We start from the raw sequence: 25,723 nt of genomic DNA, 5'->3' as shown, positions 1-25,723 counted from the left end.
GGATCTGTTATAGTTCATCGTCACTGTCAGTCTTGACTCTTACACTTATGAGGAGCTGTTATCACCCCACTCAGCCAACTCTTCAGCCAAGGTCAGACCAAGAAGCTGTCTGCGTATTCACATAGTCAGAGATGTGTCTCATGGAAAGCAGATTGTAGGCTTTTCAAGGGCGTTGGAGGGTAATGCTTGGAAGGAGTCGGACTGTAAAAAGGCCCTGGAGGGCTTCTCCAGAAGATGCAAGTCTTTCATCTTTGAGGAAGTATGCTGCATCCCCTTGAGAGCAACAAGTCCTCATGCAATTTTGAAAGATGTCTCTTCGCCTTCAGCAATGCAAGAAAGTTAACTACAGTTTGTCTTAAGTAAAGAAACAAGCTAAGTGATTGTACAAACGCACAAGAGAAATGAATGTTGAGGATGAAAAGAAAGAAGACACCAGCAGGCATAGGAGTTCAAGTTCTAAAAGGGTAGCAAGGGGGGCTTAAAAGGGTGGGAAGAAAGTGGTTTATATTAGATAAGAGAATTACTGTGGCAGATGTGATCCACTACCAACAGAGGCAAAGGTCACATCCCACAGGAAATTACACCGGCAGACTTCCTGTCTGGCAACCCACCCCCCTGCCCAAATTAAAGTTCAGAGAGACTGCAGGCCGAGAGAGCAGAGCAGCCCCTGACCCCCTGACTCGCACTGATGACACAAACTCTCCTTGATTGGCGTTCAAGACATCCTGTACGCTCACCTCAGGGCACCTCACCTCAACTCACCTACTTCCTCTGTCTCTTTGTGAAGCAGGGTGCGTACTCTGAACCATCCACCATCCAACCATGCACCCTGCTTTGTGTAACAGAACCTTTTTATGAGTTGCCTGTGAGTTGTTTTGTTCAAGTTGTTTTTCCAGATTTTATGGAACAGCAAATTCTGATAGCTCAAAGGATGAATGTTAGGCTGTAACTGGAGACAAAGGGGTGTGAGCTAGACCTTGCTTAATGCTGCTGCATTCTGTGCATTGCGATGTTGTCTTCTGTCTTATTCTCCATTCATCCTGTCTTTCTGTTTTACTTTACGACATTGATGCTTTTTCCCTCCATTATCCCCATAGTTTGTGGCAGTGAATGACTTCTCTCTTGCAGTGCTTGTAGTGCAGTAAAAGTGACCCGCTGCATCACATTTACTGAGCCACTTTCTCACATGACATTCATGCCAATGCTATTTTAGCATATGCTGTAAATTGTTTTCATTCAAACGGCATGCAGCCTTATGAGTTAGGACGTTATTAGTACACTTTGCCCCTGTGGGATCTCTGCCTCCTCCCATTGGCAGTCCATGAGTTGAGGTCTTCAGTTGATTGCTATGAGTTTGATTGGTTCATTTACCCTGTAATGAAGGCCTATCTCAGATGGACAGCTTAAACATGCTCATAAAGGCCATTGGCACCGTTGTGTGTGCATGAGCGTACACAGTTGCACACACATGCAGCCAATTGATAGGTTCATGAACCGCTTCACTGGGCAGAGGCCGGGGCTGTTCTTCACTGATTTTCGAGGTGACAAACTCCCGCTCTCCCTCCACTGTCTCTCTCTTTCTCCCGTGAACACACATGCAGGCATTCACTCTGTCTTGCAGCCATGCACACACACTCACATATACATCCAAACAGACAAGCCAGCAATGGCTTCATATTTCAAGGACACCATTGCTGGTACATGCATACAGTTATGCACGGTTAACTTTGAAGTATTCCTCAAGCAAGAGCACAAACCACTTGAGCTCTACTCTCTGATAATGTGTTAAAGACTGGCTTCCATATTTTCCTTAATTTTAACTGTGTTCAAAATTTGACCAGTGTGCTGGACATTTAACAATCTAGGTGCTGTGTATCTTTGATAGGAATAGTGCAACATTTCAGGAAATTGGCCCTTTGAGATGAGAAAGTTGATATTGCTCTTACGTCAGTGCATTAACTACTGATCTGCAACGAGGAGGCAAATAGCCTAACTTAGTTTAAGAACTAGCCGAACAGCCGTGGCTCTGTCAAACGATACAACCACCCCAAGCACATCAAACTAATCACTGGTTAGTATGTATCTCATTTGTTTATTCCATAAACAAACAGAAATATCAAATATCAATTATCAAGAAATAGTGAGAGTATGTATGTCTTTTTAAAACCACAACTTGTCATTTTTGCATTAGTGTTTCTACGGTAGATACAATATGATAATTGGTTATTTTTTAGGTGTTGCCAACACATGTTTTTGAACTTTGTTGAGAACCTGACTAGTTATGTGCCCCTGTTCCCATTCAGTTAAGCTAAGCTAATAAACTCCTGGCTCCAGCTCCACACATAACACACGGATATGCAAGTGCTATTGGTCTTTTGATTTACCTCTTGGCAAAAAAGCGAATAGGCTTGGTTCCCAGATTGGCTGCCTATTTCTGTAAGAATCAACACCTTGACTAGTTTAGAATGAGTTAAGTTAATAAAAATACATTTAGCATGGAGTGTTAAGTTACATAGGACATTTTTGTGCAAATAATGAAATAAGTGACCCTGAAAAAGTAGCACTGCTGTCATTTAATTTTCTCAGCTGGAGCACATTATCCTGCTGGTCCATTCAACTAGGCGAGAGTAATGCTCTTCTATAGTCCCATCATTTCTTAAAATTTTCATTGCTGTGTACAAACCAGAGTCCAACAAGTTGGGACACTGTGTAAACCTCACTCAATCCTTGCTTGTTAACAACTGAGCCTTTCATACCCAATCATGATGCTATCACCCATCATCAATGAACCTGTTTACCTGTGGAATGTTCCAAACAGGTGTTTTTGGAGAATACATCAACTTTCCTAGCCTTTAGTTGCTGATGAGGTTAGGATTAGCAAGTTTTCAGCTTTGTGTTATGTTTCAGACAACAACCCAACTTTTTTGGGGGGTTGTCCAAAAGTTGTGAAAAAAAAGCAAATGTGCAGAAGAAAGGAATGAAAAGAGTAACTCACGTGGAACTGTTTGGATGGAGCTTTTGGTCTTTAATTAAAACCATAAATTATGGCTTAGCACCAACTCCAAGCATATCTTTTCCTGACAAATGGCATATTAAAGTTCACAGCTGGTGACTGGTGGCTTGCCATTTTGCTGGATTGCAGCTGACCACCAATCATTTAGATGTTCAGCGAGCGAGGAGTGACGAAAAGTCTGTTCATGGGAAATTAGAGTTTTGTGATTGAGTGCTTTTGTGGTATTAATCATCCTCAAGCATAGGAGTGCAACCCCCTCACACACTGATTTGCCATTTACCCACAATACACTACTTTCTCATTTGCATGCGTTTGCAGGCACTGTCCAATTAGGATCCATCACACTCACAGGCTTTCTCATGCTGACTTTGATCTGTTTTTTTGCCTCCTCACAGTCTCACAGAAGCTTTTTCCCCCTCCACCGTTGAAATGTCTTTCTCTTTTCCTCTTTCTCTCATCGCCTGTCTTGCACAGCCATCTCCATTCCTGAGTATTACCTCTTCGGCAGCAGGCAGACAGATTTTGGATGAGTCACCCAGGACGTCTGATATCATCAGCCCCCTCTGTGTCTTCCTCTCCCTGTATTTGTGCTGATGTTCCTCCTTCGCTTCTCTCAGCCTAAAAGGGCAAAGGAGGGAGTGGCATATCTCAACATGAACTCTTCCCCCCTTACTTTTCCTCTCTGCTGCCCTCCGCCTCCCTCACTTGAGACAAAGTGACATTTACAGAGGGACAGTGTGTCTCCTCTGGAGCCCCAGCTCTTTTTGGTGAAAGAACACTGAAGGGCGTGGTTGAAAGGCAAGAGGTTGTAAAGACGAACTGTTGAAAAGGGTGGAAAAGTTGAAAAGAGGGTTGGAGAATGGCAACAACAGCAGAGGGGGATGAGAAAGGAATAAAGGTGAGAAAGGGAAAGAATGCTGAAGAGATGGACTTTGTCAACTAAGTTCACTGCATGTAATAGCAATGGGCTTGGGTTTAGAAATGAGGCTCCTAGCTGTGCAATAGGTGAACTACCAGCTGCTAAAAGTCAAACAAATTGACACAATTCGTGTCTCCACCCACACAATGTGTGAAAGCAGCATCTTGCACCTGCATTAGTGACATGTTTTCGACTCAGAGGCGAGCATAATAATTCCGTGTATGGAATTTGTAGCTGTCATATCAGCCTGCAGGAAGTCGAACTACAGGTTGATGAAACAGGTGAAGTCTGTGCTTGTTTGCTTCGCTGACTAACAGATGTGTTTGCATTTTGTTTATTTATAGCAAATGACCTAGTTATCGGTGCAGGTTAGCTGAAAAGCCAATCACAAGAGTCAACCCTCCAGCCTGTAATTGAAATGTCAGATTGGCAGGTTTTATGTTGTATATGGTCTTGCTATCTTGCTAATCAACATACAACCAAAGTTGAATTTGTTTCCATACGTCCTCAGCTGTATGTGAAAATGTTTTATGGAAACAATAGCATCTGTCTGGGCTGATCAGTTGCAAAATTGTGCTCTTTCTTTGTGTTTCAGAGACAGAGACAGACTCGGAGTCCACAGTATACTATGTCATCGGAGCCATCTTGTACAGGACATTGGGCATCATCTTGCCTGCACCAAAGTAAGTACTAATTATTCTTAACTTTTCGAGCATATCAGACTATTCTCACCCTCTGTCCACATCCTTTGCTTTACCTCTCTGCATCTCTTTTTTTCAGTACTTTCTCTGACAACGTTTCATCTCCCTTGTATTCACTTTTACTTTTTTGTTTTCCGTACTCACTACCTCTCTATTTCTGTGCCCTTTCTTCTTTGCGTCTTCTCTCTATTTAATTCTAACCTGCAATTCTCCATCTGTCTTCTCTCTTACATTGTCTCTGTTACTTCCCTCCTCTCCATGTGTCTGCCTAGTTATCAGACAAATGTCTTGCATCTCCAAAAAAGTACATCTCCCTAGATGTATTTCCCTTTCTTTTGCGTTGTCAATGTATTTTTGGAGTTGTGCAGTGGGGTCCGAATGGGTGCCGGCCTAATGGGTATGGAATCTTACAAAGAACTTGCAAAAATAGAAGTCAGGAGAAATCAGAAGGTTGTCAAAAGGCCAGTGATATGGTGTTTGTGTTGGCCCTGGGCCCTTTTATTCAGGTCAGTGCTCTTGTGGATGAGCTGGATCTGTTAAAAACCCCTTTTTCCCTGTAGCTCTGCGGAATGCTAATAGGTGCTGTGTTCTGTTTTAACTTGGGCTCTGGCTCTGGCTTTCTCCCTTTCTCATTAGGGTTTTATTTATATGTCTATTTATTTATGTATGTATTTATTTGTGCAAACACACCGTCAGAAGCATGAACACAGCATTGGTTGTGTTTGTGTCTGTTTCTGAGTTTGTTTGGATGTACCCGTGTCTGTGTGTGTGTATGACAAACAGTGAAAGAAAGTGACTCGCCAGCCTATGCCACTTATTTCTTCTCTTTCTAAATCAGAGACAATTCAAGCCAAACCTGATTGTGCAGTACAATTTGTACAAAATAACTCTCCTCTGTGTGTGTGTGTGTGTGTGTGTGTGTGTGTGTGTGTGATTGTGTGTGTCTGTGCAGTCCCCCTGCGGTGATCAACTCCAAGATCCTGACAGTGACAGTACGGCCGGAACCGCAACCCAGCGAGCCCATGGTGGTGGTGGAGCTGTCACCGCTTATTAATGTAAGTTTGTAAAAACAAATCTCATTTTCTCCAGATATCAGAGCCACGCTGTGTTTATGCTTTGCCACGCAATGCAAAACACTTGCTTCAAGATGTAGATCATTTTAAGAGCAGTTTGTTATGGAGTGGAGAACATTACTCCTTCATTTTCACCGTATTTTCCCAACCACTCTGGGGTTTCGCTCAGACAAGTGTGTAACTTGCAACAAAAATGGAAATTATTCCTTATGAGGCACTTTGCAATGCAAGCGTTTGCATCTTTTATTATATTCTTGTATATTGAGCAAGCTTTGGCCAAGAAAATAAATTTGTTTAAGGCTTTAAAGGATTTCTTTTCTCCCTGCTGACCCATGTTTCCTGACTTGGGATGAAAGAGAAAGTGCTGCATGCTATAAAGTGCCATAGCGCTCGCTGAATTGCCTGGATAAATGCAGACCTTTTTGACTTCCTTATATTGCAGCGTCTCCTGGTACCTATTCAGTTTATATTACAGTGGAGTGTGTTATTATAAACGACTCGTGGGGTGTCTTCAGTGGAAAGGACTAAGTGCAAGTTTAATGAGAGGCACTCTTCACGACCTCAATAAGATGTGGGTTTCATCAGCCATTCTTCTGTGTAAAGGTGGGCACAGTTTTGAAAATAATGTTGAATATTTAATGGTCCTCTCTAGACACACACATATATATATGTGTGTGTGTGTGTGCGTGGGTGTGTGTGTATGTATGTATATATATGTACACACACACACACAAACATAATAAAATCTTCCAGTGAAATCAGTCTCTTGCTATGTCAACCAGGACCTGAGGGTCAAAATTATTGTGCAGTGTTTCATTATAAAGACTTTGTATTCATTCTCCATCCCCCGCCACTCCATCTCCCTGCTTTAAACCACTGATTCATTATTTAATTATGGCATTTTCCTTTATATGCCTCTATCTTTTATCTTCTTATTATTCTGCTTTTTAACACTTTTGGCAAAGCAGAGGTAATCTGTAGGCTGCGCAGCCCCTGTCTAGAGGATGGTGTCTCAGTGCTCATCCTAGCATGCTGCTGCTAACCGGAGGTTCCTGTTTCTCCCACACACACAGTACAGTACAAGGCGAGGGCAGTGTGTGGAGGGCAGATGCACATATGTATAGCTTTGGTCAGTGTTTATGAGACCATTTATATCCTGCTTTGAGTTTGTTTAGCTTCTGTAAATTTTGGAGAATCACGATAGATAAAACAAAAAAAGAGATGGTAAAAATTGACGCAGATATCCTGATTTCCTGTCTCTTCATATGGGCCAAGCACCAGAAATGCTAACTCCTACATTTCCCTTAAAGCAACTGAGTAGTGTGTTTCATTACACCCATCCTGTCTGGTTAATGCCCACATTTTTTGAACTCCATGCCCCCGGTTTATAAGCCCAAGTTTCAAATCCAGGTAAGAAGTTCACCACAACATAATTACTTTCAAGAGGAATAATGCTTAATTGACTAAAGTGATGCAGAAAATCAATTAAAACTACATTAATTCCACTCTGCCATATAACAGAAGTCGCGTGATATTGCAGAAGATGCAAGAGATTAGCATAATGGCAATTAGAAGTCATTTGAAATGCAGCCAGTGCTTATGGTCTTAGTCGTGGCCACACACATATCCATAACTGCTGCTTGAAATTATGTTTGATGTAAAAGCAAAATAAAATAAAAAAAAAAAACCAAAAACGAATGTTTAATCCAAATACCACAAAACAATGCTTTAGCAAAATGTAGGTATGTATGTTTGTATTGGTAGAATTGTACCGAAAGACCAGTTTTATCAAAGGTTTGGGAAATGCACTTCTAGCCAAGTGGCCGCTTGCTGTAGTTTCTTATTTGAAGGACAGATATAACTCTAACCCTAACCTTCGTATTTCACAAAAACATTAGAATTTTTCCTTTAAAACATCAATGAAGTTTTCATTTTGTTAAGCCATAACCAAACCATACTGCAAAAAGAAAGCTTAACTAGTTTGTTGAAATAACTTTCCAGTACTAGCGAACAACAATGTACATACGCAGATGATTATTTTACTGCAAAGGCAGCGTTAAGCTTTATCGTTGCTCAGAAGTTCATTAGGCAGGAAGTGCTGAGCTGCTATGTGTGAAACCAGAGAAGACCAGGAAGTGAAAGCAAGAGTCTCCCACTATGGTCTTCTGCTGCAGTAGGTGTCGACTGTGCCCATTATAGCAGTGCCGTGGTAACACCTGGCCCCGGCTTCGCTCTCAAAGGGGGGGCATAAGGGGTCTCCGTGCATGGTCATGTCCTTACTGAGCAGACATCTGCTCCAGTCGGACTCTCTACCTATTTCCCTGGTGTCAAAGTGTGTGCATGTCTTTAATGGTGAGTAAGAAGCAGGAGGCCAGAAAGCTCTGTGTCCTTAGAGTAGACCAGATGCCAAGCGTTACCCCTCCCCCAACTATCCTTCAGCTAGCCTTTTCAGTTATCAAAGGCAGCTCTGGTTAGCTTCACGAACATCAGCCATGAGCCTTTCTGATAATTTCTCTCTAATCTAGTTTACTTTCATCAGTTAAAAAGCATCAACCAGGTTGCTCCATTTCATTTTCTAAATCTGTAATCTTTGATATGAAGTGGAAAGCTTTTAAGACTCCCTGAACCAGTGCGGTCGTGTTCTGCTGCAGAAGCTCATTTCATCTGAGCTTAAGCATTTTACCACCAAATGGCTACCATGTGCATGAGGTGAGTACCTTGGAGAAAATGGCTGTACCTTTTGAGAGAAAAAGAAGATAGAGCTGTTAAGGTAGACACCATTATTACCATCCATAAATGTGGCTGTTAGAATCAGACACGCGTTGCTCCCTTTGAGAGGCATCAGTCGAGCAGACGCTGTCATTATGCAACGTATCAGCACTAAAGAGGAGGGAGACATTGAGGGAGTACACGGATGTCACTCCTGCTGTAGCGTACAGTCAGGCACGATGCCCGCTGATTGATAGTTGAATGCTCTGAGAGCCCAAAACGCTAATGCACGTCCAGGGACATCTAATGTCGTTGACGGCGGCGGTCTGCGTGTGAGGCAGAACAAAGCGCTGTCATCCATCAATCTGTGTCACCTCGCCTCTGATCCTGTGTTTATCAATGTTGCATCATCCTGTCCTCTCAAATCCAGCCATGCAGAGACCCCAGGATTCACCGATTTCTGGAAGATCAATTTTGAACTGTTCAGAGAAGGAGGCGTGACCTTGCCTTCAGGAGAGATAAATCCTCACAGTGCAGACTCCTTCTCGCCCTTTCTTCTCGTTGAAAACAAGTTTTATATTCAGAAATCATTCAGCTCTTCATTCAAGGAGAATTCTTACATTTCTTCTCAGGCTGTCTTGAGTCTTCTTACACTGGACATCATCCTTTTTTTCATAATGGACAGAACAGTGTGGCTGTGGATTTCCTGCTATAATCCTCTTTACCATAAGGGGGAGCTCAAAGGCAAAGCGCTCAATGCAGGACTATGGAAGGACCAACAAACTGGTACAGAGAGGAATCCATTTTCCTGTATATCTGTCCAGTGGAAGAATGGCATCTCTATTTTGGGTATCTGACATAGTTAAACAAGAAGCCTTATCAGTCTTCCTTCTAAAGGACCCAGAAGGTTTATTGGCCTGATGCTTATCTCACACTGGGGGTGTACTTTGAGCTCACAGACACTGATTTCAGGCTTCAAATGCTTTTGATTGAGGAATGAATGCGACAAACAAAATCTTTGATCCGGACCAGACACCCGCAAAGTTCACCTAAAACCAATCACAATCCAATCCTTAGCAAATGAGGCATGCTGGTTGAAAGGGCACTGATGATTCTTTAAAAGTAATCAATGCAGAGATCGCTGAAGATCACCGGTGGAACAAGTTGTGATGAGTCAGTTAAAGATATCGACCCTGTGATTGATTCACTGATTGAGTCGTAGCGAGTCTTCCTTCGCCACCACGCGAGACTGAGCTTTGATTACCAGATGATTCACCTGCCTTTCGACCCCCAACGATTGGCTTTTGGCTCCAGCGAGTCGATGGATTAAGACTGAGCTGATAGCAAATCACCAGTATGTAGACTGTCTGAAAGGGTCGTAAGGGTCGTATGACTTTTTTTTTTTTTTTACATGTTTCCAATCACTTATTAGAGTATGTATGAGGATGATTGGACATGAGGCAAGTAACAGAAGGACCTACTTTACTTGACGTTGATGAGCCTTTACCCACTCTGAAAGTGTGTAAAGGCTTAACAATAAGCACTTGTTATACCTAAGTACATTTTACTGCTTCATAGTTATTTACTTTTACTTTACCACTTCCCACTGTGTTTGTACTTAAGTAGAGAATTTCAGTGCTTTTCCACTACAGGATGTTTATGACCCCAACTTGCTGTGTATTATTGTCCATGAAATGGCTTTTCTTACTTGTCTCTTGACTCTCTCAATTGGTTGTTCACACACCTTCCTCTATTTTTGCAGCAGCAGCAGCTATTTGCCGCTCTGTCCTCTGACAATGACTCTTTCTCCATCTCTCCCTGCCACTGTCTCAATCCTTCTCTTTCATTGTCTGTTTACCTCTCTCCATCGCCCATGCAGCATCACTCTTTCTCCTCTGGCAACGAGCTATTCCGTCCTCCCTCTCTCGCTCATCCTCTCGACCGGCAATAACAGCTTATCTTCTCTCCCCCCCACAAACCTCCCTCCCTCCTATGTCTTGCAGGGTACATCGGATCCACAGTGCGTTGTCTGGGACTATGGCAACCCGTAAGTTACTCTAAATGATTGTGACACTCATGTGTGCATGAGAGTGTGTACAGTGCAGCAACGCATGTGTCTGTGTGTGTCTGTGTGTGTGTGTGTTGATGATGTTTATCTCATGAGTGCTCATGCCCAGTCAGATTAATTTTATTAATGAACTGAAAACAGTCTAATGAAGTTCCCTGTGTTCGTGTTAATTAAATTAGTCAATGAGAACAAACACCATTCTCTCTGTGTTGCTAAGAATTCAAAAGTAACATCAGTCAGAGCGCCTCAGTGGAGCAAGTTTTCCTTTGTTATCGTCCTCTTTTTCAATGTCTAGCTTCACTCGCGCCAAGTTAGAGGTGTAATTTACAATCCGGCGTTCCACTGTGGACGTTTGCTTTAACTTGAACAATCAGTGACCTGAAGCCATACTTTCTACCTAATGGGTTTTCTCTCTCATTCGTCTATGTAGGCCACTGACTCTTTGACATTGTTTCCTGTGTATAGTGGACCATCCAGTGAACTACATTACTGAACTAATGTAAACCAGCACAATTGATCATGCTGTTTTAACCATTAACCCACATAGCGATTAGTATTTTTGTCAATACTGAAATCAAACTTGTTCACAACCATTAAACCAGGATTTAGTTCCAGGTCACAGCCTCATTACACTTCATCATGAGGCTCTGTCCTTAAATGGCCCATATCTAAATGCAACCCAGTCTCCTAATATAATATAAAACATATAACAATCAGTTCACAGTAAATGAAATTTCCGCCTGGATGAGGCATCTTCTTTTTTGAGAAAGTCTTGATGTTGTCAGCACTGGAGGTGGAACAGTGCATGTTATTAGGTTTTGGCTCATGGTTAATATTTAACTAGAACCGTAGAAACTTTGAGTCATTAGAAAGTTCAGTAAAAAATGTTCATTTTCAGCCTGACAGTTCATTCTTGGTCTTGGAAACAGCAGCTCTCAACACAGTCGCCACTCACGATTTATTTAGTAACTTCTTTTGCAGCTTTTGATCATATCACATGGGCTTCATCAGCAGATGAAGTTTGTGGCCCTTGAGTGGAGATTGATTTGTCAAGTGTTTCATTGTTACAGTGATTAAAAACTCCATCCTGGTGCTAATAAGGATCAGTTGTATATAAGCATATTTTTGAAGAGACAGATTTGTCAGATCAATCTTTGACAGAGCAAATGGCTTCCATAAGACTGAATTTGATACAGAGCCATCACAGTAGGCCTTCCTGTCTACTGTGACAATAAGATGGATTCTGGCCAGCTCAGCTTCCCCCTTGAGATCACATGACCTTGTCCACTTCTGGAGGAATACTACTCTCCAGTGACCAAAGCACACAATGGGGCCGCAGGTTCACACGCAGAGGATAAGTCATTGTAACTTATCAAACTATCCCTCTCCATTTAGGTAGGAGCGAAATGAAGCAGCAAAGTCAATTAACTAGCCAGCAGATTACAGCTGCAATCAAATTAAATTCACAGACATTAAGAGGGCACAGAGCCAAACAGAATATAAAGTGGCAAGGTGGCAGAGATGTCTATCGACCAGACATGCTCAAACTGGGAATAATGTGGAAAACATAATGTGTTTAGCAGGGATTAGGTCACATGTTTGCAGACACAAGCAGAAGAGAGCACACACAAATGCTTAGACACATTAACACACCGTCACACGCACACTGACCAGGATTTACGTTAATGTGATGTACACTGAAATGCAACGATTGGGTGTTAGATTAAACATCCTTTCCATCATATAGCCAATACACACCAGCAGCAAAATGAAAACGTTGCAGTTATAGTACGTGACGCGGTTTTAACCAACCAGAAGCATTGCTGTGTGAAAGATTTGCCTATTTCTGATACTCAACTATTCCTGCACTCTTAAACTCACACGGATAGGTTAATCATGATCTCCATGGGTTGTTTACATCATGAGCTAATGCACAGACATGACCGTGTAAGTGCAAACAGCCTGAAGTCATCACAACATGCTATTTGGGTGCACAGATGCTGTTAGGAGACATGTGAGGCTGTGAAGCCCAGCCAACTGGTGTGCTTCAATTCTAAAAAGCCGAGAATTAGTTGCAAAATATCATCTATAGACTATGTACAGGACACCTGCGCAGGGGCCAAAGTACCATCTATGTACAGCACACATAACTGTACAGTTTTGGTATTTCAATCCTCCTCCATTTGCTTGTCTGTGCCGGCCAGTAGATCTTGACTGGAGCTGGGCAGGTAGACATAGGCAGAGAACATGTTGTACAAAGCAGCCGTTTGTTTGCTGGAGGATATCACCTCTCTCAACCTGGCTGTCTCTCTAACTGAGCCACGGGCTTTGAGGTTGAGCAGGAGGCAGACAAGAGGTGGAGAATGTATAGATAGCTGTGGAGGGAAGGCAAACATCGCAGCAGCTGAAGCAGACAGCAGGAGAAAAGAAGTTCAGCTCAGGGATGGAAAAAATAACATTGGCAGTCTATGACCTGTATATGGAGACTATATTTAGTGCTCACAGATGCACCCACATGAAACACATAAATTATATGCTGTATGTGTGTTTTTCCTGCTTAATTGTTATAATGCGCACACAGATAATGCACACTCACTTGGAGATTAGGGATCAAGGCTCAAATCTCTAAAGCCTCCTGTCATCCCCATCAGAATTGTCTGCGTGCATGTTTTTCAGCAGTGGTGGTCTATTTAGAAATCTGCAAACAATTTCAGTGGTAGCGCTCGCCCATTTGCGCTCTCTCTCAGCTGGCTAAGTTGGCCAACAGTTTGTGGCACTCGCAGTTCATCTCAGTATTTATGTGCGAGTGTTTATTTATTTATTTTGCCCCTAACAGGCCCATATGTCGGCACCATCTGTCCACCCAAATCGCCGTGCTCGCCGTCCCTCCCTGTCTCCCCCCCAGTCTATTCAACCTCCTCTCATTCATTCGCCTTGCCGGCTTGAAGAGATACTGTTATCTTTAGCTCTCATAAAAGTTTTACAGGGTTCGAAAGTGGGAGCTCAGGTCAGCAGAAGTGAAGCTGTTGAGGGTAAAACTGTACACGTTTTTGGAGCGTGTTTGCAGGTATACATTGCGCTGACAGTAAAGCCTTCATGTTGTAATTTTTGTCTGCCTTCAACCTTCAATTGGATACTCGTGTAAGGCTCTCACTGACTCTCCCTCTCTCTTCCATGAGAAATGATGATGGGTATTCAGCTTCTCTTCGCTATGTGGTGATGTGCTGACCTTGCCTCGAGCATCTCCCTGCTTTGACCCTCACTCTGCCTCATCTGGCTGAACCCCCACTGACACACACACACTCGCTGTACAGTGGAGAACTTATTTTACATCTGGTGCATTATAGATAACCGTGGCTGTGCTAGAGATGTACTATACCGATACTTGAATCAGAACAAACTGCCTTTTTGCTTCCGTTTATGCAATACACATAGCAGTGCTCAAAATATGTGTTTATTTATGAATCGCTCATACATTTCCTATCTCATTTCCAATAAGCATAGAAGCAGCACACTGTCATATTAATGAAAACGCTCGAATAGCTGTGTATTATAGGCGGGCAACTGAGCAATCTCATTTTAAAGCGTACTTAGAAAATATGACCCAATAGTTAGAGATAAATGTAATATACACTTTAGATGGATGGATGGCAGTAAGCTTGTGAAGGGTTGAGGGTCACTTAATCCCATTTCTAATCCCCAGTGGTCTTCAGCTTGATCAGGGATCAGTGTTTAAAGACCTAGGAACCCCACCCTACCCCCACCACCCATCACTGCCATGGAGTAATAATGACCTGGTGTGCAGCACAAGTCGCTCTAACATCCTCAATCTGACACGGTAGATTGAGGCCTGCTTTGAGCTCAGACTAATCTGGCGCCACTATCATCTTTTGGCACCAGCAGATCTCAACCTTAAATGAAGTAAAAAGTCAAAGGCATATTCTGCTCTCTATCAAAAAAACTAGCTGGACACAAATCTGGCCAAAATGTAATCACATTTATTTTACAAAAAGGCGTAGCGAGTTCTGACCTTAGCCAAGTGTAGGGGCACTTTATTTCATTCTCATATTGGCAGTCTTATGGCTGTGTAGCAAACAAGCACGTAAATGAATGAAGGGAGTAAAATACAGAAATTGAGTGTATTGCTTATCCCTCTGGGATACTTACCACTTCACAAGTCTGTTATTTTAAGATGCCGCAAGAGTACTGCATCGATTCCGCATTGCACTTCCATAACACTGTTGAACTGATGATGGACAGTTTTAAGCAGGATCAAAGTCGATGCTTACTTGTCCAAACCTGGCCCCTACATCACCCACAATGCAACTTGACCACCAACTGTTCAGTGTGAGATTAATGTAGCCTCAAGCCGCCAGCCTATTTCTTTCATTTGAAAGCTTTGAGTCTTCAGCCCCATCTGACACTGACTCAAGTGACATCATTTGTGTCAGTTTATCAGATTATGCACAGCTCCCTCTGCAGCCACAAAAGCTGTTTAGAACTTTTTTTTCACATATGCATTAGAGGTCTTCAAAACCTATAAACCGACATTGATGGTGTCCCCCACCTGTCGCATGTCCAGGGCATTGTAGAATACACTTCAGCTCACTTCAGCTCTGAACACGTTAAGTGAGTCTAGAAAGTGGATGGATAATACAATGAATTTGATGTTAGACAGTGTTATCCCTGGAGACAGCATAAAGTTCAATCTTAAAATAGCTGTCCATATGCTGACAGTATGTCTGTGCAAGGCAACAGCTGAGCATATTACAACATGTAGCAGATAATACTGTGCCTATCACAGGTACATTATACAAGTAATCTGTTTTATTACACTTTTTTCTAATGCTTGTTTCAAGGCAGCTCCCAAACTTCAGTGGAGGTCCAACAGATGTGGTTATGAAAAAAAAAGTAGCTTGACCTCTCTTTCATCCCATCTTACATCGAAATGTCTTGCATTCATTCCACCACTTTGCAAAATTTCTACTTGTGTATATGTCCTTCATCCCTCCTCGTCGTCAGAAACATACACACACACTAACACACTTAACAGGGTAGCTACCGGGAGGAGGGGGTGGAGGGCTGATAGAGCTTGCTCCACTTTTCCATCTGACAGAGCAGAAGGGATCAAGACTGTGTCAAACAGCGAGTCAGTGTGGCAAGAGGGAGTTGGCCAGTAGGGCTTATGTGGGCTCTGCCTCTATTGGGCATTACAGACGTGGACGGGCTCTTAACTCATTTCCCAGCTATCACAACAGTCCTTAGAGAGCGCGTTCACACAGTAGCTTCGATTCTCAAGGCGTAATGCTCTGGTTCTTGTTAGCGACAGTCAGCTTCAGGGCACTTTTGATGGTTTTACACAGATTAGTTCTATAATGCTGCACACAGAAGTCTCAACTTTAGGTATGATTTCTTTCTGCTGCTGGACCTAATGAAAGTGTGGCCTGCTTTTTAGTTTGGGTGATGAGGTTGTGTAAATCGGGTTAGGGTTGTTCATTCTGAGGTTCGTCTTGTCTTTTTTAACTTCATGCGTTATTCTTATTGATTGCGCCACCATGTGACCAGTGGGTGTGGAATGGAGCACTGTATCTCACGGTACAGGCAGGGATAGCCTTTAGAACTGATGCTTTTCCCCACATGTATATCTCAAGATGATGTTTGTAGTGATCAGCAGTTTAGATTAGAAGCCTAGAAGAAGAAGACGAGCTTTCTGTTGTCACGTGGATTACATGGCTTCCTCACTGCTGGACCTGTAGACTTTGAGAACCACTGGGTAAGTAACATCTACACCCCCAAAAAATCTATTCTAGGTCATTTTGTGGCTGTTGTGTTAAGATCATTGAGCTGCAAATACGCTCTTAGAAGATCTTGTATGTGACCTAAAGTTTAATGCAGTATCTCCCTTATGCTTATCTTCTTGACTTGTCCATTATCCTCTTTACTCTTGTGCTGCTCAAAGTAGGCTGAAAGGGCATTGTATTAGTGCTTTATGAGGCTCTATGAGTTATTCCTTGGCCCTTAATAGTCCTCTTTGAGCCCCTGGCAACATCCTCATGTCCAGTTTTCCGAGAATCCCTCTACATTTTCTATGTGATGTAACATTTCAAAATTGGCTGCAAAAACACCCCCGAAAGCCCTTTCATACTTTTTTTTTTTTTTTTTCAAATCAGGATTAATAATCCATTTTCTGCAGGAGCCACTTTCTTCATGTTAACACAGAATGCAAGCAGTTGGGGCGGCAGGCTGTTTATGGCTGTAGCTGAAACCTGTCTCTCCGCTTTTCCTGTTCGCTGACTGGCTTGCACACCGGGAAGAAAGATAATCCCGGGAAAGAAGCTTATAAATTAGCCCGTGGCCATACCAGAGAGCAGATTGGGGCAGTGTAGGTCAATGACAAAGCATACTCTTCACACGGGAGTCAGAGAAGAAGTGGGAAGTGGTTTTTTTTTTGTGTGTGGATGTGTGTTTGTGTGTGTGTGTGACAACCTTAAGTGATACCAGCCACAAGAAAGACAGTTTTTTCTGAATAATTCCATGGCACACTGGACATCAGTAAAAACGTCATGTTTAAGTTGCCACAATAGATACAATATTTCGAAATGTAAGCTGTACGGTCTTGCGCATAAACATCACAGCAAGCTTCACATAATCTCACAGCATGTTCTTGTGGTTATAAGAGCTGTTTTTACATCTGTCAGTGGAAGAGAGGAAAGCTTAGTTCCTACAGAGTTAATATCTGGGTCAAATACATTTACGCTTGCAGGCACACATACACACACATGCGCTGGAATGCAAACACCAGCCTACACTGAGGCGAAAGCTGCGATGTGAATGTGTGCCGGTCAGTCCCGCATAATAGGTGGTATGAAGGGTTTAGTAAGTACAGATGATTTGTGTCATGTGAGGGTTTGCTTCAGTGCTTTCTAGCAGTATTCGGAGGAAAAGGCCAATATGCGCTGCTTCAGTTGGATGTGTTTCTCGGACTCCCCTGTGGTCAGGGATATAATGTCTACTGGAATAGATTCCATCAGATGGAATAGGTGTCCTCTTCCACATTTTTTTTCCCCCATTTCTTTCTGTGGTTTCAATCATGAAACTGACCTCCGGGCATCACAAAGAGGTTACTATATATAGTGTGTTCACACTGATATGTGTATATTGTTTGTGAAGAATTTGTCAGGCAACACATTTAGAATTGCATTTGACAAATGAGGAAAAAATGTTTAAAAAGTAATAGCTTTTAAAAATGTTTTCATTATGATAATGATTTACCTTGTTTCTTACATATTTAACAATTTAAAGCCTCAGGTAATAAAGAGAGAAGCAGATAGAGATGGCACAAGACTCTAAAGACCAACGATGTCGCAAATGACAAAAGGAATTACAAGTGAAGACATGTCAGCACAGAGGTTTTAGTGGGTGTCAATCCATCAGTATTAAAATTGTTGATTCTACTGTGTGGTATGTGGAAGACCTTGTGGTAGTAATTCAAGCACCTCACAGTAGTCTTACCATATTGGGAGACAATGAAAGAAGATGCTTTGTGTCCAAACTTAGCAGGTTTTTACAGTTATTTTAGTGGATTAGACCCCCATAGGTAGGCAGAGTCAACAGGCCTTTTTCGCAGCAGACATTTTGACTTGTCACAGTAGGAAAAGAAGGGAATTCATGATCGCGTGACAGTGAGCCAGCATGCACACCACAAGGACCTTGCAACTGAAGCAACTTAAGGAATTCAGCCATCATTAATTTGATTATTTACCTGTGCTGCAACACGTCAAAATGTATTCCATGCAGACACCAGACTCCACATGAGCACCAGTGAGAAGGGAATGGCATAACATGGTACATACAAGGCTGCAGCTGTGACAGCATGCAGGCCTTTGGTAGAGCACCAATAAAAGAAATGGAGAAAAGAATGAGCGCATGAAAACAAGACAATTAATGTGCACGAGGGTCATTCATTCATGCCGAGGAACAGCAACGGCTTTTAACCCATTGGTATCTGTGTCCACTTGAGACCACTTAGCCTCCATCAACCTTAAAATCCCTCTCTAACGCAACAAGCACTCTCGTTCCCACTAGTCCTTCCGTCTATGACTCATTAGCTGTCGGGTTGCAACGCGTATCACCAGCTCTCGCTCTGATTTGGACTATGTCTATACTCGAAGTTCTCTTCTCAAAAAAAAGCACAGTAAAACTTCAGGTTGTACAGTATCTGTGGCTATTCGCTCAATGACTTCGCAATATCATGCGCAGAATATTAAACCTGTCCCGACCGTCTTCTAAAGACCTCATAGCAATTTGACTTGAAAGTTTTCTCTGTGTAATGAGGATACATCTCTTTGTGATTTATGTGCTTTTGGTTTCCATCTGTGTGTGAAATTCTTTTGTCATCCCTCAATGCTTTCTTCATCTCTTTGCATTTATCTCTGTTTGCCTTATCCTTTCCACATTTTTACTTTTTTCTCCTGTGTAATTGCCTTGCACTTCTGACCACTGATGACACAAATTTGATGCTGAATTTTGCCCAAAATGAGCAATGAGAAACAAGAACAATGGACACAGGGCATGCAATTTTATTACTCTATTTTTTGGCTACAGACATCTCATAAATCAGTTTTGACAATGTTTTGCCAGCAGCTAAAATTAGCTGATAATGTTAATCCTCATTACATCAATGACAGCTATGTAGGACAACATTTTCCCATGTAAAACTGATTTAAATGCGTAGCAGTGGCTCAATATTAAATGTTGCCTGCCTTCACTATGTTAGCTCCTGTATCATAAGGCTTTACTTGCATCTCTGTCGGTTTTCTCTTTCCCTTTACCTACATTATGTCATCTTTGTCTGCTGAAGATAGAAGGTAGCTACGGATGAGAGACATTGGCAACATGTCACTATTTATGGATGGAGGGGTTGCTTTTTCGGTGACTTTACCTCCATACAGATGCACCAAATCCCTATCAAGCCCTTCAGTTTTAAGAATTCAAAGCATGTTTAACCTTTTTTTTTTGTTTCTTAACAGGGTGCAATTGGCTTTCATAGCAGTGCCCTTTCAGTCAAGGGTTGGTGCCAATTTATTCTCAGTGGACATAAAAGGTCAATTTATGCTGTTGTTCAGGAAGTATTTTTCCAATTTTTCTTAACAACCGCAACAACATTCTACTATCAATTAGGGAACAAATTGGAAAACATTGTAATATGTTAATGCAATGGTCACTCAGTGTTGAGAAATCGTGCTTTAGTGCTGCAGCTTTCACCACAAGTACAGCTTGGTTTCCATTAGCCACACTGACAGTGTGGCTCCATGGATGGCCGGTTGTTCCACCATTTTGGTCCTGACTTAAAGGTCTCGGCAACTGTTTTTTTTTAATTATTATTATTATTCATGGTCCCCAGAGGATGAACCTCACTGTCCTTCATGATCCCCTAACCTTTTACTTAGCGCCACCAGCAGGTCATTCACTTATCCAGTGCAAATATTTCAACATCTATGAAATGAACTGGCACAACATTTTGTATGAAATGTTCATTCTTTCCAGTTGATGTATCCCAGTGACTTTGGTGATCCCCTCACTTCTCCTCTAGCACCACCATGAGGTTGACTTTAGTATTTTCTAGTCACCTGTCTCAACTGAAACTACAGGCAGATAGCCATGAAATTTTGTAGAGAAATTATTTTCTCGGCAGTATGAATTGTATTGTCCAATGCTTTGTTTTATGACCGAACACCTATAATAGTAATTACATTCTCATCAGGTGCTAATTAGCAAATTTTAACATGCTAGCATGACACACAAGACAGCAGACATGGAAAACATTCCACCTGCCACACATCAGCGTGTTAGCATGCTCACTTTAGCTCAAAGCACTGCTGTGCGTAGGTAAGCTTCACAGAGCCATTAGTGTTTCCATAGACTCTTAGTCAGGTTGAGTATGTGATATATAAGAATTTGGCTGAGGAAGATCAGAGCAAACTGTGTAATCTCCATGTGCACTGAGGGATAACTACCTGTCCAAACGAAGCCAACTCTAACATCCATTAAATAAAACTTTATCTTTGTCAAAGTCAAGACCAAATAACAGATGTCTTGATTATCACAATGCTAGCAAACTGGATGGTGTTATGTATATTTGCACATCTTACCATTTGTTTGGAAACTGCCAGGTTGATATCTTTGCAGTATACATTTGGGATCCATAGCCTATAAACCAGCTATACTGATATGTACACCTGTTTGTACATCTGGTACCTGTTTTCCATGATAAGAGGAGTCAGCAGCTGCTCCAGGCACATTCAAGTGCTATAACAAAAGTAAAACAAAAACCATGTCCTTTTAATCTTTCCTCACCAGTTAAGTCCGACTGATGATCTAATACTTCTATGAGCCCAGCAGGGCCAATTGTGTGTATCCATAGCTGTAGTATATCTGCAATAACAAAGATCAGGGTTTGTTGCAAGTTTGTGAGAGAAATAAAACCAAAGAAAAGCTGGCTTTTTGCTGAAAGACATGCATGCCAGCTATCGAATCCAGTTAAAGTAGATGAGGGTCAGCAGTCAATTAAGCTGGAAATTCAGTAGTCAAAACAAAGAGGTCAGGGATAATGTGCTTTTGTGCGTTTGTGTTGGTGTTATCTTCAGCGACCCCCTGTTGTGAGCTGTCAGACAGTTCCTCATTACCTCAGCTTCCTCTTTGCTGCCACATTGACATAGAATATTTGATATGGCTGAGTCTATGCAGCATGCAGTTAGATTGTTAGTGTCAGTGAATGAATGGCATGCATGCTTTCACATGTGCATCTACCATACTAACTAATCATTAATGCATGTGTAGACAGAGTCCATATGGCTGTGTTTTACTTGTGTGAATGAAGCCATTTGTAAGTACTTTACTTGACATCTCTTGGGATCTCACACAGAAAACTCACATGTTTTCTGTTCATGGATGCATGTGACGCCGGGTGAATCATTGTAAGCTCAGTGGATTCCATGTGTATATGTTTTTTTCAAAAAAGAAATGAAAATGTAACCCAAAAACTACCTCACAAAATGTACACAGTTTTGAGGATTTCCTCATAAAAGGTAACAAGTGCACATATACTCTCATTCACTCTGCTGTTGCTTTCATCGAAGCTCCCCCCCCCCCCACGACACACACACAGAAACACACAAAGCCGCGCGCCATGTTTCTACCTGTCAAGCTGTCTCTAGGCTTCACTGCTGTGACTCGTTTTCCGATCTTCAGTCTTTGAAGTGTCACTGTGCAGATGATGATCATCAGGGAATTGTACTCACATCTCATTACTGACATTATGAATCGAGCATCACTGGTTGTGTGTGGGAGTGTTTTTGTGTGTCTGTGAGTGTGTGCGCTTTCCTTCATGTTCAGATATACATTTGAGAATTAATGCCAATACCTACCTCCTTGTCATTTAGCATCACAGTGATCATGTTTGAGTGGCCTGTCAAAGCATAAGTATATTTAGTCTTGAGTTATGTATTGTGCTGTGCTGTGGTTAACACGTTGTCATTGGTGGGTGGTTTGTGTACTTTTCAAACATTTGTTCACTTTATTTGATGGACAGCCAAAGAAACTGCAATATGACAGCTTTTTCCTGTCAAGATGCAGAAACAATTCAACGTGTTTGTTCAATTTACACTTACGCATTTCTTGATTTTTGATGGATAGATTAGGTGCTATGATGGCGAGTGATATCACAACAACTCTTGTGGTTTTGTGTCTAACCTTGTTTGGTCTATCCATATTACAGGCACACATACTGAAGTGAGCATCCCTGCAATTGAGCAAATCAGGGACTTTTTATTATTTTTAGGTGACACATAGAAGGATTTCCTGGAATTCCTTCTTTTAGACGTTAAACTGTCTGGTAGTTCTCCAGAGGCAGGGTAACATCCAAAATAACCCTTTAGAAACCACAAATACAACGAGCGGTAAGCCAGCTTATCGTTTCTCATGAAGTGGAACTGTCACCAAAGCCTTTCCTCCTGATGTAAACGCTACTCACACATACAATATGGCCAGTCAAAGCCCATTTTCAGCATATTGAGTGATGTAAAGATTGCATGACTCATGTAAATCCTAATATGATGAAGCCCTTAAATTTCTCTCCGTCCTCTGTTGAGGGTGCTTATTGCTATTAGCTCGAGAGGAGGTAATTACGTTCTCCACTAAAGCATTAGCGGTGAAAGAACAGTGCGCACTGTGCTGTCTGCAATATCATTACATTTTATCTTTTCTGCTCCACAAATCTTTTCATTGGAAAGAATGAAATGAACAAAAACAATCTATGTTCAGTTTATGGAAAACATGAACAATTTTTTTTTTTTTCCATCACATTTTCTGTCAAGACGTCCAGGCCCCAGCATGAATGAGATTGTTAATCATTGCCAACCATTTCTTGGCATAAGAAGGATGTAGTGCATGTGCCTCCTCTGACAAGCACCAGAGTGACCAGATGCATTTTCACTACCTTAAAGCTAAGATTATTCCCCATAGGAGGCCATTTCTTGTCCAGACTTTTCAGGTTACCTCTCCTACACTTTTTTGCACGTGCCAAGATCAGCAGCTAACGCAGTTATACAGCAACTGTGATGCAAGTCCTCTGTTGCTTCCATTCTTTGGCACTCTGCTTGAAATAAAACCAAGGTCTCTCATGGTCAATTTGTTGGATCTGCACATCCTTAAAAAATTTCTTTTTGCTCTACAAAAGCTTTCATTTTTGAGAAGTGTTTCGCCTGAGCTCCAAACAGGGCTGTTAAACATATTTTTTTTTTACAAAAAAGACAAACCTCTGAAAAAAACCTTGCTTCATGTCTTACTAAAAAAAATCTAATATTCAACAAACAGAATTAAAAAAAAAAAAAAATCATATGTTTAGGTGTTGTTTATTAAGAGTTTACACTCAAAAACTCAGCTAATCCGCTTCTTTATCAGGACGGTGTGGGTGTGGTTTGATCAGATTAGAAGTAGAAGAATATCCAGGGTTAAACATGAGGTTAATGTGTGGTATGAGGTGCCAGGGTAATTAGTCCAGTTAGAATGTTATTGATCGGACTCCACACTCAACCTTCAGCCTCATAAAGAGAAGAGGAGAAAGATGTCGGGCAATAAAGCATACAAGCTTCTATTGTATGGGATTCTTGGCACTCCCTTCCCCAGTAACTTGTTGCGTGTCAGAGGAATTGACCATTTAGTGCTGAATAATCCCCATCCACCACTTAAGCCGCACTGGTCTTTGTCAACTCTTAGCTGATGCAACCGTTTTCTTTTGTCCTCAAGGCCTCAAGTCTCTTAGGTTATTCTTCCAAGAAAAGAGAGATAGAGCACAAAGAAGAAAAGAAAGAACAAAGATGAGAAATACAGTGTTTAGGGTGCTAAACACGGACTAGAGAACGAGTGGGGTGACATTGGCTTCTAATGCCAGCAGGGTAAAAGAGCCTGTCAGTGTGCGTGAGTGCTGATCACTGCATATTAAACCTATAGAGTGAATGGGTGAACTTGGTGAACTTGATGCTAAAGAAAGTCTACCCTCTGAAACTTTCATTCCTCCCTTCTCCCCGCCACTTGAGATGGAGCTTCCGATAGACGTGTTTGGTCATGTGACTTTTTTTTTTCTTCTTTTCTTTTCTTTTCTTTTTTTTTGGTGTGTATTTGTCTCACAGTCACTGCTTATGTCCCCTGTGCTTCTCCCCACCTCCAGGGAAGCTGGCGCAGAAAACTGGGGCACAGAAGGCTGCCAAACGCTCGCGTCAACCACTGTCCACACCAAATGCCTGTGCAGCAGGATATCCACCTACGCCGTGTTAGCGCAGCAAGCTAAAGAGCCGGTGAGTCACTAATGTACAGCCTGATGCACCCTGTGGGACTTGGGGGTTAACAAGGCAACCGCTTCCAGGGGCCAGGTCAGTGAGCTGATGAGTAATCGTAGTATGAATTTAGATGGTGTCTGTGTTAGTTGGATTTTACAGTAAAATACAACAGGCTGTTAAGGCTGTCATTTATTGTCTTTAAACAGAGATATGGATGGATAGTGCTGCTGTGACTTGTGAAATTTTAATGTGAGGTGTCTGACTTTATAACGAGCATCTTTCCTCCCACAAGAAGAAAATGAATGCAGGCTGTGCAGTGCCATCAGTGTTTACCGTTGTCACGGAATAAGAAGCTGTTGTGATCAGTGTGTCTTTGCTTGTCTAATTATATGTTTATCAGCTGTCAGTCTCCATGTTATTTTAGCTGAAACATCGCAAAGGTCAGGCTGTTCAGCGACCTACCTCCATGTGATGGGAGAGAGAGACGTCAAGAGACAGAAAGAGATTTTTGTTGTCTGTGTGTGATTTTTTCCTGCAGCATGTAACCTGCGCCTCTATAAATAGCTCACGTGGCTTGCTGCGGGTGTTAGATGCAATCAAAGAAGGCTTTTTCGCAGTTCAGACTCATGCCTGTTCTGATACATTGACCCATCCAATGACCAGACAGCTGTTAGTTCACCTTCCTCTCACAGCCACCCTCTTAGCCCAAAAGACCCTATTCATTAATTTATAACATCCCACATCGTCACCCCGTTTGTGTCAGATCTTATGTCACACATTCCTTCAATACGCACTTAAGCCAATTTATTATTTATTTCCACTTTCTTCCTCCCTTTTATCTTCTTAGATATATTTTCCATTGAATGGGCCTCTTATCAGCTTTCCTTCTTTTCCTCCTTAGCGCCCTACTTTTGTCATTTCCTTCACCCTCCTTGTCACCTCGTTCACACTTTCAGTGTCACTGTCGTGGTCACAGAATGTTCCCTTTAGCTTTGACTGTTAATTTGTCTACATGCTTGCTTGCACCCAGTGGCCACAGGGATTGTGATTACATCAAATAATCAGGGAGTGAAAGGAGATGGAGTGCGGCTGAAGTTGTTGGTACACACTAGAATATATGGACGTTTTCTTTTGATTTTCTCCCTCTTAATGGTTAGGGTTATAAAATGGAGCCAGCAACACAGATCCCTAGTAAGCACTGGAGGGTAACTCCAGGTGTCACAGAAATGGAAAGTGATTGCAACGAATGGAGGATTTTGGGAAGGAAATGTTCAACCGAACAGAAACGGCAGACTGGGCTCAGCTGACAGGCAGAACTAAGAGGAAGAACGAGAGAGAGAGATGGAAAGGAGATATTGTCTGCACTAAGTAATAATGCATTAACAACCAGTGTCGCCGCGATAAA

At 42.0% G+C, this 25,723-nt stretch overlaps 1 protein-coding gene across 2 annotated transcripts in view; it reads left to right on the top strand.

The window, feature by feature from the left end:
- The window catches only part of adgrb2 (adhesion G protein-coupled receptor B2), a 209,589-nt gene that overhangs the window by 127,507 nt on the left and 56,359 nt on the right, over positions 1 to 25,723 (top strand). For both annotated transcript variants that reach the window (XM_076754352.1, XM_076754351.1), the window contains exons 14-17: positions 4,528 to 4,615; positions 5,586 to 5,688; positions 10,419 to 10,462; positions 24,210 to 24,336. In XM_076754352.1, coding sequence (XP_076610467.1) covers positions 4,528 to 4,615; positions 5,586 to 5,688; positions 10,419 to 10,462; positions 24,210 to 24,336 — 362 coding nt within the window. The remainder of the gene's footprint in view (positions 1 to 4,527; positions 4,616 to 5,585; positions 5,689 to 10,418; positions 10,463 to 24,209; positions 24,337 to 25,723) is intronic.

Source organism: Chaetodon auriga, chromosome 17, assembly GCF_051107435.1.
Source record: "Chaetodon auriga isolate fChaAug3 chromosome 17, fChaAug3.hap1, whole genome shotgun sequence".
NCBI classification, from domain to species: Eukaryota; Metazoa; Chordata; class Actinopteri; order Chaetodontiformes; family Chaetodontidae; genus Chaetodon; species Chaetodon auriga.
Note: the sequence above shows the minus strand (reverse complement) of the source record. Positions and strands in the feature narration are given on the sequence as shown.